Genomic DNA, 14880 nt, shown 5'->3' with positions numbered 1-14880 from the left:
GGTTCTCGGAGATACCGAAGACAACCTGTGATTGATTGCATAGGTTCAGCCAATGAATTGGTTTGACGGGGCATGGGCGCACCTGAAAGACATAGTGTCTTCTGAGCGCGAGGTCACAGCGTGACAGATAGGAAGCAAACAATCCCATTTCGTCAAAACCAGTCAATTTATCTCAAGTAATTAAAGAGTTCTTTCAAAAAGGTTTATAACACTTCCTCCATAAAACCAACCTGATGTTTCTCTCTCCTCTGTTCAGTCCAAAATGAAATTATCTGTCCAGAGCTCACTGCCATCGTCATCGTGGCCAGCAAGAAACCAAAACTTTCCTCGTTTCCCACGCGAGGATGTCTTCTGTCCTAGGTCGGCCGTTGCACCGAAGCTACGTTCTTTACCACACTTGGAACAAATCTTGTTCGTTATGTCCTCATTCCTTTGTCCGCATCGGGCGCTGTAGGGATGCAGTGGTCCAAAGGAGCATGTCCATATAGCGTTCATAGGGATGAAGTCGCGGTATTTGCCACCTTCTATCGTTTCGATATAAAATTCCTTAGTAGGTTCTTTTGTAGTTGATTCTGAAGTCGGTTCTGTAGAAGCCATGTTGTAAGAGTGTAGGTATAGTAGTGGTGTAGAGAGATTGTTCGTGTCTGTATTGCTGAGAGCTCTGTTCTTGGAGAAGTGGCCATGGCAAATGGGAAAGACTCTCAAGTTATACATGGCTGCAGGCGGTTCCTCATAAGATGTTAATTACAGAGATAGGTGCCATGCTCGAATCACTGCTGTAACAGTACTGCAGTCATTGATGCATAGTCACCCCATCACTACACCTTCCCACTCTCCTCCCTATATTTACAGTCAGAGCTGGCATTTTCTCAAAGACACCGGTGGTAGCTTGAAATTAATTAAATTTACTTATATAATATATTAGCTCAATACTATACGGACGCAGCTGAAAGACACAATGCCTTTAAAGCGAGAGCTTACCTCGTCACAGAAAGGAAGCCAAGAAGCCAAGTTCGTTGAAACAACGCAGTCTTTCCCTCATTAACTATAAAATCTTCCTACGGCCATCCTATTCCTTATTCTCCAGGTGATTAAATCTTCCAGTCACACCTCTCCACTCCAAAAAGCACATCTAGCACATAATACAGTGATTACGCCACTCAAAGTTATACGTCCAGACTTCAGTCCCATCGTCCTTGATGTCAGCAATTGCCCAACACCTCCCCTTTACTCCCTTGTCAAGACTCTCTCCGACGTGGGCAATCGCAGCAGAGCGCATAAAACCGCATTTGGAACAATTCTTGTTCGTTATATCATCATTTATGTGCCCGCATTGGTGCTCGATGGGTCCCCATTTGCATGTCCAGGCAGCGTTTCTCGGGATGAAGTCGTCAGCTTCTTTAGTTCTGACGTAAATGTTCTCAGTGTTTCTTGTTGTAGAAGACATTGTTTATGGTATAATTGTTGTGAAGAGGTTGGTGGTGATTGTGTTGCTGTGCGCTGGTTTGTTGAACAAGTGGTCATGACCAGCGACAAGGCTCACTACTTAAACACGTTGGCTGCAAGCGGTCCCTCGTGAGATCTTAATCACAGAGTGAGAATGCCCAAATCACTGCCATGACAGTATTCCAATCATCGATGTATAGTCACCTCATCACACCTCTCATTCAGCAACTCCCCGTATTCACAATCAGAAGTGGAAGCCCTTCAACCACCCATTCTGCCTCCAAGTGTTACCTCCTTTACTATGCACATTCGCAAGTCTGCCAAACAGTCAAACGTATTTGCGAGCTCGAATTTGCATGCCGCGTACTTCATGCTATGCAAGAGGCGCTATCCTTGACCTGGTCCTCGTTACCGGAGTCGTTGATGCATGCCCCCAGGCCAGTGTCTGGTCACGAACTTGAGAACCTGCACAAGTTGAAAGCACAATCGATAACGAGAAGGCAAGACCGTAAGTAATTAAATCAAGGGAGAGACCAAATCAGGTCGAAACTCCTTTTCTGTGTTTCCTCTATTGTGAAGCGATGACCTTGCTAACCATATCCCCAGTTACTGACCCTCCGTCTTGCTACCACTCCCATTCTTCGCACTGCTCTCATTTGTTCCATCATCGTCCTCCGGCTGTTTAGCAGGATCTTCAAGATCCATGTCATCGACCTCCTTATTCACCACATTAGGAACCGGCCTTTCCATATGACTGACTTCAAACCCGTCACCAGTCCTTGCCCTCTTCCCCTCCCTACTGCTTCTAGCGGCACTGCCAGAACTACCACTAGCCCCCCAAGACACAGGAGGGCTGTCCGAGAGAAAATCCGCCGGCAAGGTTCCTTGGCGTATCTGATCTAGAGTATCACTATCGAAGTAACACCACTTCTCGTTGCCGCGCGGGTCCACCGCTTGCAGCCAACCGATCTGTTTATTGTCGCTGTTGAGAGCGTCGGCGGGAACTTGTCGTTCCTTCCGGCATGTAGCACACCGGCCATCTGTCAAGGGGTTGATGATATTGCAAAAATGACTCTTGCGGCATTTCCATGCGACGTGGTCTGGACGTGTGCCGACGGTGGTTCCTACAAAGGTGCTGGACGAAGTGGGGGTATCTGGATTGGCTGGTGGTGGCACATCTGGTGGTGGAGTATCTGGCTTTGTTGGTGGTGTCATGATGTGAAGTGGTGATGTCTTGGACTTGATATGTCTGCTGCGTGTTCTGATGATGATGGTGATGCTGTTGTTGATGAAGAAGATGTTGAAGAGGAAGAGAATTGCCGGGCTCATGGACTGTGTTGCCGAGAGAAACTGGTCGTATAAGGGCTTGTGCTGTGGAAGGAGCGATACATCGTGAATGATCAAGCCATATGTGAAGTTCATGGTCGTTCGTTTCAGGATACGGACAATCAAACCGTATGATGAAGCGAAGTTAGAGAGACGTTATCTTCCAGCAGATATTGGATTGAACTTTGATCACCAACAAGTTCAAGAGCAGTACAACTTTTGTGATCATGATGAGAAAAAGCTACCTCAAGTCGGAGTGCAATACCTGCTCGTTTGACGATACGAGGGAGGTGCGATTGACAGAACGCCAGGGCAAGACAACACTTAGACGACGGCGGGATGAGACACAGGGCATACCACTGATGGATGGCATGGAATTAGAAGAGGCACACAGAAAAGATGAATGGGGACTTGATGGCGATGATCTTGAAAATGGCCGGAGAAGCAGTGAGAACGGGACGAGACAGACGATGATCGCATATCGGAATGGGGAGGATGACGAAGAAACCACCAAAGTGACATCGACGAAAGGGAGGGAAAGACGTGTAAAGCAACCGGTGTTCTTTATTCCTGCTCCAACGCAGAGACTGATCTGTATCAAACAGCTATTCTTGGGTATGTTCCCTCCAAGACAAGCAACCGTATCCTCTGTTATCGCCAGCGATCTTGTCATCCGTCCAAATCATTCACCATAGCCAGTGCTCAATCATCAAGATCAAGGTCCCTCAGCAAAATTGGAATCTGTATATCAGCCTCCTCCCCATCCCCGTCCTTCTCATCTCCCCCCTCAATCTCATCGTCCAAAAACGACCAATCTGCATCCCTAGCAATACCCCCAGCATCAGCCCCCGGCGGCGCAAACAAGATTCCCATAATCCTCCCCGAGGCCATAGTCAACGACGCTTTGGAGTACAACTCCTTCATCGCCTCACCGCTCTCAACATCAAACACAAGACCGGCGTTTTCCTTGCCAATAGGAAGATGAGCACAAATGTTAGCTCGTTCAGGTTTCACGGAGTTGATGTCAACTACTTTGAGACCGAGAGTTTGGCCGTGCTTGTTGCGGATGACTTGAAGTTTCAGAGAGTCGACATTGTGAAGAGGGTCTTTGACGTTGGTGGATTTTGGAGGATCGGGTTTGAGAGGGACGGTGTTGGCGTGACTTTGAGAGATCCGAGATCGGGGGAGGATTGAAGGATGGGAGGGAGGATGGTGTTGAGGGAGGTGGTCGACGGTTCGGGCGCGGGTTCGGCCGGTGGAGATGGCGATGGGGGATGAAGGCTTTGGAGGCGACGACTTCATCTTGTCGGTAGCCATATCTGATGTCAAGATGTTGCCGGTGTCTTTCTCGGTGTCGATGTGAGGATTGACGAAATGATGGTTGAGAGAGAAGAAGAAGATGAGATCTTGTAGACATGTGAGTTGATACGCTGTCAGTCGCTGCCACTGTCGTTTGCAGCTCATGCAAACAATCGCAACAATAGCCTCAATGACTCCATTCACTGCTGAAGCATCACGTGGAACTCAATGGAAACAACCTTGATGGATCAAGGAACTGTTGTTGTTGCAATGTCGTTTGTCTAGGTATGTTTGCTTCAGACGCTTCTTCACAGCCTTGGGTTGTACACGGTATTGATGCCACCAGTGACAATAGTCTTGAGAACCATGTAGTCATCAACACCATATCTGCTACCCTCTCGCCCCATACCAGAGTGTTTGACACCCCCAAATCTACAAACAGTCAGTCGTTTTTCCTCCTCAACAAATGTTTGTACTTACGGAGCAGCCCAATCTGAGATGACACCTGTGTTGATGGCCACCATGCCAAACTCCAATCTCTCCTGTACGCGGTGCGATCTCGCTAGGTTGTTTGTCATGATGTAAGAAGCCAATCCGACATCGGACTTGTTTGCTCGCGCGATAACTTCGTCTTCTGTCTTGAACTTTGTCAACGCCGCAAGAGGTCCGAATGTCTCTTCGAATGTAACAGCCATCGTATCGTCAACATCACCCAGAACTGTCGGCTGGAAGTAGTTCTTTCCGAGATCGGGTAGTCGCTGGCCGCCGACAAGAAGCGTGGCTTTCTTGTTAAGGGCATCTTTGACATGCTCCTCGACTTTGTCTACACTCGTCGTCATGGGGCCGTGTGTCACTGAGGCATCGGCACCGTTACCGACTTTGAACTTGCCGACTTCCTCGACTAGGCGCTTGGAGAATTGGTCATAGATTCCTTCTTGGACGTAGATCCTGTTGGCGCAAACGCATGTTTGACCGGTGACTTTGAACTTGGCAATGATGGCGCTGGACACTGCGGTCTCGATGTCGGCATCGTCAAATACGATGAACGGTGCGTTACCTCCAAGCTCAAGAGATAGCTTCTTGAGAGTATCGGCTGATTGCTTCATCAGGATCTTGCCCACCCGGGTCGAGCCCGTGAAGGAGATCTTCTTGACGACGTCAGACTCGCACAGCGCAACACCTAGTTTCGGTGTGTTATCCAGAGCAGTAACGATATTGAGAACCCCCTTCGGCAGACCAGCGCGCTCAGCAAGGACACCAAGAACATTCCCCGAAAAAGGCGTCACGCCATCCGTCTTGAGCACAACAGCACACCCAGCCGCAAGCGCAGCAGCGACTTTCCTCGCAGCCATCGCCAAAGGGAAATTCCACGGCGTGATCAAACCACAAACGCCAACGGGTTGCTTGATAACCTGAATCCTCGCATTCGGCTGCGAGTGCGGCACCACATCACCATACAGCCTCGGCGCCTCTTCCGCGAACCACTCAAAGAACCCCGCCGAGAACATCACCTCGCCCTCAGCATCAGTTTTGGCCTTTCCATTCTCCGCAGTGATGATCTTTGCAATGTCGGCTTTGTGCTCTGCAAGTAGCTCTGCGATTTTGCGAATTATCTTTGCGCGCTGACGGCCTGATTGAGCGCGCCATAGGGGAAAGGCCTCTGATGCTGCGGAGATGGCGCTGTTGACGTCGTCGACGGTGCATTCAGGTGCTGGGCCGATGATGGTGTTTGTCGCGGGGTTGTAAACGGGAAAGGTCTGTGATGAAGCGAAGATAGGCCATTTACCGTTGATGAAGGCTCGTCCTTCGACGAGGAGGGAGGGATCTTTCAGGGTTGGGGCGAGTGATGACATCGTAGATGTTGATGTCAAGAGAGGGTTGTATTCGGTGCCGGGTCTTGTTATACAGCGATTGTGAATGATTCTTCGGTCTTAGGTATCGCTATCTCCAGATACGGCGCGATGCGATGATCTCCCGGTATTCGGCGCGAGATGGAGATGCGAAGGTGTCGGGTTGACGAGCCGATTGGAGATTGTTGTTTTGTGGGAAGTTCATGATGCGGGGAAGATCCCGAGAACCGCAGATGACATGCTGAACAAAAAGGGAAGGAGGGGAAGTCTCGCCGATTCCATCCCGTCCAAGTTCTTACCGTCGCTTTCCTCCGTGATGCGTCGCCCAGGAATTGCCGCCATCGAGAATCTCGGCTTCAGAAGCCGATTCTAACATGGGTGCAGACCTAACCTGACATGGAGATTTCGGTCCAGCTTTCTACAAGTCGCGGCTGAGGCCGTCTGCGAAGGCATGTTTATTTACGGGAGTATCTTAGTTTCCCATGTAATTATTTACTCTCTTGCTGAACCAACCGCGCAGCGATAATCCCAAAGCGACTCACCCCAGAGCACCAGACCTTTGCCTTCCAAAGCACTTCACTAAACCCCATGACTTCCAAGTCTTCTACAAAGCTTCTAGAATGGCATTAAACTTTCAGGGTCCTGACGATCCCGCGAGGACGTTGCCACGCCACACCAAATCCACCAACAACATCACCGAGTCCCACTTTTTAACTTCGAGAAAATGAATTACACAAACTTTCCATCTACACATCTCTCAATCGACCACTTACAAGGCACCTCAGAAAGCTTCTATTTAGAGTGAATCACTCTCCCTCTTTCATTGGTGTGACTAGCCATGAGATAGACTGCCTTCCTTTGAGGAGAGCTGTTGCGACGAGATGCAAGAGAGCCCAGGGCCATACGGCAAAGAGCATTTGATCTAATGCAAGTGCCTTCTCCGGGATGATATCTTTGGCCCTTGCTTCGAAGGGAAGGATCGCTCAACATTCACCTCAATGTTTGGGAACCACGAAACCTGGTCTCGGGTGCCTTCTCAAGGCTCGAAACGACTCGACTTTTGGTCGCCCAGTAAAATCCCAATCGACAAAGAAAGTTTCTTCTCTCAAAAGCTTCCTCTTTAGATACATTTTATAAAAGGCGCCAGACACAGAATTCCCGTCATTCATTCAACTCGCCATCTTATTTTCACCCAGTGCCTACAGACGGTTCTTTCCCTCAACCGACATGGCGCGCAAGAAGAGACCCTACGTTCCCAAGATTGTCGGTATGAAACCTCATGAGCTTAATTGTGGGCATAACTAATAGTTCCCAGGGTGCCAACAATGTTTATTAAGACGGATTCACTGCACTCGAGAAGAGCCAGCATGCCAAAAGTGCGTTAAAGCCGGCCTAGAATGCAGTGGACTCAACTACCGGGTCGAAAAGCTTGGGTTGAAACCACTCCCGCCGCGTTCTACTAAGCAGCCTCGCGAGAACGATAACTCTGTCAATAGTGGACAAGGCAGTGGGATTGAAATTCGTGTTATACAATCTCCACTTGCGAATCAAGGACAACCCGATGATCAGCGTATCCCTCCCTCACAGTCTACGGTACGAGTCAAATACAGGGTGAAGGTCAGGAACCTTTCCAACCTCGTCCTAGTCCTGACGCCTGTATACTGTCCAGTGTTCCAATGATTTCGGGACCAGGCTAGGAGCGCCGTACACCATTGGAACGACGCCTCATATGGATGTGTAAGTTCTTTCCCCAATGTGATCTTTATTCTAGCCACTAACAGCATCAAGTTTCGAATAAGCTTATCCCCAAGATAGCACCTCACAACGAGAACGCATGGCGAGAACGTGTCCTTCCCCTCGCGAAAACCGACGAGCTCATCATGACCGCCATAGCATTCCTTTGTTCGACCAGATTGAAGTTGGCGGACCGTAGAAGTTTCGCCAAACGATATTTCGACCAGTTTCAAGCACTTATGACGGGGAGAAAACAGCTGGATCGTGTCAGCACCGATGGAAACTACCGAACTGTCATCGCTCTGCTTGTTTTACTTGTTTCTCAGGTCAGCATGCCTGGTCCGCTATTCAATTTCATTCATAGGACGTTGCTTTTAAAATTGGCGACTGGGAGACTTGACATTCCAGAGCGTAACAGCGAATCCATCAGGCTATTCATCTTACCTGAGGTGAGGAGGTTACATGAGATAAGGACGGGAATTAAGGTGGAGGCTATCGCGGTACAGGGATCGTAGTACAGGTGATGGCTTAGAGTTGATGGGGGAGGGTGTAACATTGATTAGCATAACACACAGGTAGCGTTGAAAGAAGTCATAGATAGATATAGATACTGACTATGGCTTACATGTCGGTCTTTGCTGGCATGCAGTCAAGTCACAGGTGACTCGCTGAACTAGAACCGTGGGAAATAAATCTTAGCTTCGAAACTCTGGAAATGAAAGGCTTGTCCCTCACAGATTACTTGAGGTATACACTTGGATTTAATCTCCTGAGAAGATAAGCTGACCGTCAGTCATATCCAACATCCTCTTACGAAACTTCATCATTAACAATAGATCTACCAGTCTCCTCTATACAATAATACTCAACTATTACTGCTAAAACTCGAATCAGCCAAACTTTCCACGTTACAACTTTGCCAGTGGAGATTGGTCTTTCAACGCCTCAATAACCTCCTTCGCCCCAGCATCTCCCGACGTCAAAGCACCCTCAAGATAACCCTTCCAATGACTCGCATACTCCGTCCCCACAAAATGAACATCACCCACTGGTTTTCCATAAATATCCTTATACTTCGCAAGATGCCCGATCTTTGTAACAGGTGCAAGAGCACCACGACTGAATTCCTCATTCTGCCAAACTTGCTCGATAAACTCAAGTGGGTTATAAGCTTTAGGTGAATTAAGAGCGTAGGCGAGTTGATCAAGGATAACTTTTCGTCGAGTCTCAGGGGACTGGTTACTCCATTCTTCACCGGGTTTACCGTTGACGAAACAAGTGAAACCGTAAATACCTTCGTCGTCGAAAGAAGTATCGCGTACAACGCATGCTGGTCCACGGAAGTCCATGAAAAAGCCGTTAAAGCCACCATCGCGCCACCAAGGTTTGTTATAAAACACAATGGCCTTGTTATAATGTCCCAGTTTCGTGTGGTTATAAACATCCTGTGCGCGTTGAGGAAGGGGAGGTGAGAAGGTAAGCCCTTTGAGCATAGCGGAAGGCATCGAGATGATGAGTTTCTTAGCCTTGACAATCTTTCCTGTGGTAGTTCTCACAACAACACCTGACTTAGTCTGCTCGATTGAAGAAACGGGGTTTGAGAGATGAATGTTCTCATGGCCGATAAGATCAGCGATTCCCTTGGCAATAGATTGTGTACCAGATTTGATACGCATGTAATTACCGCCCGTGCGATCATCTGCTCGAATAGCTAGAAGACCGTGGTTGGTACGGCAGTATTCGATAAACCAAGCTGCTGATTCTTCAGTCGATTCGAGACCGTGCATAACCCTCACCCAGAGATTAACCATCTCAAGAGTTTTGGGACCGCCGCCGAGATTACGGACATATTGATCTAAACTAATCTGATCATCTTCTTTCCGGAAGCCATCAGGTTTTAAAGATTCAGCTTGGATGTGATCTCTCACCATCTCAAGATTCTTCTTCTCCTCAGGCGTAAACTATCTCCATTAGCACTCATCCCCTAACCTCAACCCATTATACAACTTACATCAGGTGTAATACCAAAAGGGAACTCAATCCTTTCCCCGTCCGCACTAACCATAACAGCCGTATGACCAAGTCTTTGCTTCACGATTTGATCCTCCAGGCCAAACTGTTGGATATAAGACCATACAATGGGCTGGAGCGCATCATTGACCCAAGCTGCGCCAAGATCTGCCTTTCCTTTGGCATTTTTGAGAGGGATAGTCCAGGATTTACCACCGACGCGGTCGCGGGCTTCGAGGATTGAGACGGAGATACCGGCTTTTTGTGCGGTGATTGCGGCTTGAAGACCTGAGAAGCCGGCGCCGATTATGAGGAGATCTAGCATTGTGACAGCAGAATAATCTCAAGTGTAAAATGAGAAGAGCAGAGTGCTTGTTTGACAGCTTTTTCGGGTTGAACAGCAACAAGTGATTCAATGGCTACGGTCAGCACTGAAAGCGTTACGGTGCTGGGCGAGATCTATAGTGCTCTCAAATACAACTTATTCCCCATTGCAAGTGTCTTCCCATTGAAAATGCTAGAGGCACAGTGAGCTACACACCAGACCCCATGATCTTATGTTCGGATGCCCAACCCGAGACTGAAGTCTGTTCTACCCCACCGTGGGGATCACATCGCTTACACTAACTCCCGGATTTTCTTCAGCGTTCCATGCCGGCTGAGACTGCTTCATCTGGCCGTATTGACATGGATAGCTTCCAGAAGGGTATGTGCACGGTTGGGGTATCTGCGGGTCATGGAGAACTGCTTTCGTGGAGGGGGCACGGGGATCAAGTCGGATGAGCATCCGGTCTAGATTCACTGATAGTCTCCTGGATCGTCACTATTAAGAAATGATATGCTACTTAAATGATATTCATAGGAAGAAAAGGTCTTTGTCGAATGAAGACATACTTGAGTTGCGAATACTGATCTGTAATGAAAGTCCAGAACAAGAGCCGTCGATATATCTTCTCCAAACCGTCATGCTTGGTTATCATTATCATAAGGCTTGGGCTTGGATTGCATAAGCCAGTAATGACTGGTGCAAATCGTCTTACCAACCCTTTCGTTTTGCAGCAAATTCGTTATCATCCATGATACAAATCCATATCAAACGATTGGCCCAAACATCGATATCTCAAACATACCGTTATCAACACCAACAACACTAGCACCGCTAAATATTTCCAAAAGAGTAATTATATCGCTCACTCACCAATCGGAAGGGCATACTTCCCGATCCCTGCAATCTCACATCAGTCATTCCAACATAAACATGATAAGTGAGGAGTAAAAGAAGCCCGTCATGTATGACGCCGACCTCGCTTCTCCAACAATTGCTTTATCGCTGGTCTAATGTGCGATATGAAGAATTATTTCCTCATTGGGACCACTGATCCCGTGGCCAGACGCCATGTCCAAACTCTTTGTTCACTGGCCAATGGGATATAGTGCATTCTTCATCTTATTGTGGGGATCGATACTGTGTTGGTCACTGACGTTGCAAGGGGAAAAGTTGGCTTATCTAGCCACGGCATTCCAGCGAGCGAGGGCCGGTCACGTTTGTAATTGGAGATACATGGCTGTCTAACTGCTGCATCCACCGTCAGCCAAGAAAACGACCTCTTTTCTCACAGAGCATCACAAAGTCAATTCATTATAAGTCCAGATATGATGAGTAGTGTAGAAATCCTTCTAGAATGTTTCAAATAGTAACATTAGCCCAAGATTTCAATATGCATCATACCAAGTCCGGTAGTTCATCGAGTGTCCCCCCATTTTCCCCCGGTAACGGCCACGTCAAAGCCCAATCACTTGATCGGCATTTGTGCGGGGGTGCTAGGGTCAGTGGCACTCACACCCAACTGCAGGGGAACCCAAGACACGCTGCAGCCAAAAAACTTGTTGCTTTTGAGCTTCCATGACCACAAAGTTCTTCTACGCATCGTAAGATATCCTGCCGAAATGGCATCAGACGCGCAGAAGGAGCCTCGCAAGACAAGAAGAACAGCTAATGCGTATGTCATGTCACCGCTTTAAGCTTTATCTATACCCCTCTCGTTTGGTGGCTGAGACTGGTTTGGTATGTTCTTGGCTGACGGCGTCATAGCTGCGTTGCTTGTAGACAGAGTAAGATCAAATGCTCTGGCGATGATCCGTGTCAGAATTGTCAGCGACGCTCTATACAATGTCGCTTCACAGATGGAGGAGCAAAGGTGATGGTATCAGAAAAGTTCGTCACCAGGTGTCCTTATCTCAACTCTCACTGACATCCCAAGATATCTCCAAGATCTTCAAAAACGAGTAGAACAACAACAACGCTCACCGTCAAATAACATCTTCGACAATGCAGGTCAAGTAGATACAACATTTACATACCGCTCGCCTCCCACGGCCTCAGCACCGCCTCCATACCGCTCATCAATGGACGCAGCATCCGTCCATTCTCAAAACTCTCACCCCTCATATTGTTCGCCACCAATACCATCATCTCAAGTTGGAGACAACTACTCTCCTAGATTAAAGCGCACTAACGATGCTGCTTTTGGAAACGATGTTAATGGTGAGTGCGGAATTGATACCAGTCTTGCTTCTCCTGCGCTGACGGTAGGCTCCCAACAACAATCTGACCCTTCCATCAAAGATCCAGCTACTTCTTCCTACTCGCAACAAACCGGCGAGTCGCCGTTGACTATATGGCCGAGTGCCTTTACAATACCCTCCAAGATCATCAAGAACACTCGCAAGAATAGGCGCACATGGAGTGAGTGTACAGACTGGTTTATGTGAAACTTTCTGACTTCTGTAACAGTATGGCTGGCGCCTTGGTCAACGTGGTCTTTCACTCTACGACTGATGCTTATGCTCGGTGATAAACTCCAACCAGGCGGCCTCAACATACCCCCCCAACTAATCGAAGAGGACGTCTACAAGCTCTCCTGGACCCAACTCGACAAGGCCGACGTCTCAGGCCTACCCTCCCTCGACTACGCAATCTATCTCTTCCACACCTTCAAATTCCACCTGGGCCAGACCTACCGTCTTTTCGACGAGGTAGAATTCGTGAACCAGATCCGTGATTTCTATTCTGATGCGCAGAACAAGGCAGAGGAGAACCGCCTCTGGTATGTCAAGTTTCTCTTGATTCTAGCCTTTGGAACAGCCTTTCTCTCATCCCAGCCTCTCCCATCCAAGGAACCCCCTGGTGCAAAGTTCTTTGTGCGTGCGATGGGTCTCATGCCGGATCATACGGCTCTTTGGAAGGATAGCTTATTTGCGATTGAAGTTTTGGCCATGGTTGGCTTGTATTTGTATTCGATTGATGAGAGGGAGTCTGCTCACGTATATGTAGGTTTTCTGAAGCACCTTTTGTTTCATGACTGACGGATATATAGCTTGGCCAGGCTATTCGAATTGCTCAGTTGGAGGGTCTGCATACGCAGTTACCTGATAGTGAGCTCGGGAGTGAGACAGTCACATCATGTCGTGACCTATGGTGGACGTTGTACATCATGGATCGACACTTTTCATCATCTCTTGGGCTTCCTATGTCTGTTCAGGATAGTGACATTTCTACACCAGTTAACCCACCAAACGTTGGGTCACAAGATGATAGCGCCCGCAGTCTTCAAGTGAACCTGTCTCATCTGCTGTCCGTGATATTGACCAGTAAGTTTCAGTCCCAAAGAATCCCCATCAACCTCTGACCTTTCAAGCACTTTATAAGCCAGAGAAAACACCACTTGACCAGTTCCTCGAGCAAACCAAGGCAATCCTCCACACGCTTGCTCATCACGCTCAAGAGATTGAAAGGATCATATCCCTGAAATTCAAAAATTCCGTTGATACCATGCCCCGAGGAACAAAGTACATAACCCTTCTCTACCACCAAGTAAGTCCCCCGTTCCCTTCCCAACGACAAGTTTAACAGTCCCAGTGCGTCATAGTCGCCACAAGACCTCTCCTACTCTCGGTCCTCAAAGAACGTCTCGACATTCTCGGCCAGCCAGGCGATGAAAACTCAGAGGCATTCCTCGGTCAAACAGCAGCCGTTATCTCAACCGGTATAAAATCAGCTGTAAAAACACTACAAATCCTCACAAGCGAGTACAGCCTCCTCGGTACGCACCCCCTACCCCTCCTCAACTTCCACTAACACCTCACAGAGGTCTTCCTCCCCTACGATCTCGAATTCACCTTCGGCGCCGCACTCCATCTAAACATGGCAACCGCCCTCTTCCCCGGCGTAGCAGACGACCAAGGCTGCCGCCAACTCATCCACCAACTCCTCGACAACATGATCGCCCGGGGAAACCGCCTCGCATCCGTTCGAAAACAAGAACTAGTCTACCTCGAAACTCAATGTCAGGAACTCGTAGCTCAAGTCCAACAACAAGGTCTTCAGACCTTATCCCTCGCAGTAACAGATGAAGATTTAGCGAGAAAGGCTGATGAGGAGCAACAACGACTTCTTGCTCAGGAGACACTGGGTATGGAAGTTCCGATGAATTGTGTGCAGAATCCTATGACGAGTGATATGGAGTTTCTTGATAATATTGGGATTTCGTCGGAGGAGTTTTTGTCGATTGTGCATCAGATAGGGGATCCAGATATTATGCCGGAGAGTATGTTGACTTTGGAGTAAGGTGAAATATTAGAGGGGTTTGTTTGGGAGGTTTTGTCGAATTCTTGTGTATTTTATTGTTAGATGAAAACTGAGATATTAAGGTAGCTGTGCACCTAGTTGGTCATGGTATTAATACAGACTAAAAACATCTGTGACAAGTTTATAGTTTTGTCCCTTGTTTACTTCGAAGAGATGCCTGCAGCTTTACTTTGGTAACTTACTCCTAGAAGACGTACTTAAGACCAAAGTCCGATGTCTAATTTGCTGTAAGTCTACGGTCATTATGATGGGGTTTAGGTAAGGACTTAGGATTAAATTATATAAACTCTTTATATAATATAAAGAATCTTCTAAACTTGTATTCCATTAGACGGACTTATATAGGTTATTATTTAATAAGGTAAGGCATATAATATAAGTATTAGCTATTAGGTCCATTAACTTAAAATAATATTCTTAAAAATATATTTAAAGTAGTATATTAATTGTTTATATGATGGCTTAAAATAAGCTTTTTAGCTTATTATTTAATTAAATTTAATATGTATAAGAAAACTTTAAATATATTCCTTAAGGAATAAAAAGACTACTTTTAGTCCCTCTATT

The 14880-nt window shown here is 47.5% G+C and overlaps 7 protein-coding genes across 7 annotated transcripts; 2 read left to right on the top strand and 5 right to left on the bottom strand.

The window, feature by feature from the left end:
• Nucleotides 1-252: 252 nt before the first annotated feature.
• BKA55DRAFT_531816 (uncharacterized protein) lies at nucleotides 253-597 on the bottom strand (the record flags this gene model as incomplete). Its single annotated transcript, XM_046189254.1, has 1 exon — nucleotides 253-597. The coding sequence occupies one exon, from the start codon at nucleotides 595-597 to the stop codon at nucleotides 253-255; it is 345 nt and encodes a 114-aa protein (XP_046055918.1).
• Nucleotides 598-2007: 1410 nt separating this feature from the next.
• On the bottom strand, nucleotides 2008-2982 carry BKA55DRAFT_2329 (uncharacterized protein). Its single transcript, XM_046185282.1, has one exon. It carries the CDS (start codon nucleotides 2866-2868, stop codon nucleotides 2053-2055), a length of 816 nt encoding a protein of 271 aa, XP_046055917.1. The 5' UTR covers nucleotides 2869-2982; the 3' UTR covers nucleotides 2008-2052.
• A 492-nt stretch (nucleotides 2983-3474) lies between these two features.
• BKA55DRAFT_682239 (uncharacterized protein) lies at nucleotides 3475-4236 on the bottom strand (the record flags this gene model as incomplete). The annotated part of the gene is made up of 1 exon (XM_046198311.1): nucleotides 3475-4236. The coding sequence occupies one exon, from the start codon at nucleotides 4234-4236 to the stop codon at nucleotides 3475-3477; it is 762 nt and encodes a 253-aa protein (XP_046055916.1).
• Nucleotides 4237-4379: 143 nt separating this feature from the next.
• On the bottom strand, nucleotides 4380-5924 carry BKA55DRAFT_682238 (Aldehyde/histidinol dehydrogenase; the record flags this gene model as incomplete). Its single annotated transcript, XM_046198310.1, has 2 exons — nucleotides 4380-4503; nucleotides 4552-5924. 2 exons carry the CDS (start codon nucleotides 5922-5924, stop codon nucleotides 4380-4382), a joined length of 1497 nt encoding a protein of 498 aa, XP_046055915.1.
• A 1224-nt stretch (nucleotides 5925-7148) lies between these two features.
• Nucleotides 7149-7601, top strand: BKA55DRAFT_682237 (uncharacterized protein; the record flags this gene model as incomplete). Its single annotated transcript, XM_046198309.1, has 2 exons — nucleotides 7149-7188; nucleotides 7237-7601. 2 exons carry the CDS (start codon nucleotides 7149-7151, stop codon nucleotides 7599-7601), a joined length of 405 nt encoding a protein of 134 aa, XP_046055914.1.
• Nucleotides 7602-8563: 962 nt separating this feature from the next.
• BKA55DRAFT_497391 (uncharacterized protein) lies at nucleotides 8564-9990 on the bottom strand (the record flags this gene model as incomplete). The annotated part of the gene is made up of 2 exons (XM_046186464.1): nucleotides 8564-9616; nucleotides 9667-9990. 2 exons carry the CDS (start codon nucleotides 9988-9990, stop codon nucleotides 8564-8566), a joined length of 1377 nt encoding a protein of 458 aa, XP_046055913.1.
• Nucleotides 9991-11540: 1550 nt separating this feature from the next.
• BKA55DRAFT_547928 (fungal-specific transcription factor domain-containing protein) lies at nucleotides 11541-14429 on the top strand. Its single transcript, XM_046191072.1, has 8 exons — nucleotides 11541-11665; nucleotides 11758-11880; nucleotides 11927-12411; nucleotides 12460-12995; nucleotides 13043-13316; nucleotides 13364-13539; nucleotides 13585-13768; nucleotides 13814-14429. Exons 1-8 carry the CDS (start codon nucleotides 11613-11615, stop codon nucleotides 14290-14292), a joined length of 2310 nt encoding a protein of 769 aa, XP_046055912.1. The 5' UTR covers nucleotides 11541-11612; the 3' UTR covers nucleotides 14293-14429.
• Nucleotides 14430-14880: the final 451 nt, after the last annotated feature.

This window comes from Fusarium redolens, assembly GCF_020744475.1.
Source record: "Fusarium redolens strain MPI-CAGE-AT-0023 chromosome Unknown BKA55scaffold_1, whole genome shotgun sequence".
Classification (NCBI taxonomy): Eukaryota; Fungi; Ascomycota; class Sordariomycetes; order Hypocreales; family Nectriaceae; genus Fusarium; species Fusarium redolens.
This window is presented reverse-complemented; position numbering and strand designations above follow the sequence as displayed.

Bases quoted from the DNA above. Each gene is read 5' to 3' on its own strand.
- BKA55DRAFT_2329 (XM_046185282.1), bottom strand. From the start codon at position 2,868: ATGAACTTCACATATGGCTTGATCATTCACGATGTATCGCTCCTTCCA.
- BKA55DRAFT_547928 (XM_046191072.1), top strand. From the start codon at position 11,613: ATGGCATCAGACGCGCAGAAGGAGCCTCGCAAGACAAGAAGAACAGCT. The intron at 11,666-11,757 runs GTATGTCATGTC...ACGGCGTCATAG, and splicing joins ACAAGAAGAACAGCTAATGC to CTGCGTTGCTTGTAGACAGA. The intron at 13,769-13,813 runs GTACGCACCCCC...AACACCTCACAG, and splicing joins AAGCGAGTACAGCCTCCTCG to AGGTCTTCCTCCCCTACGAT.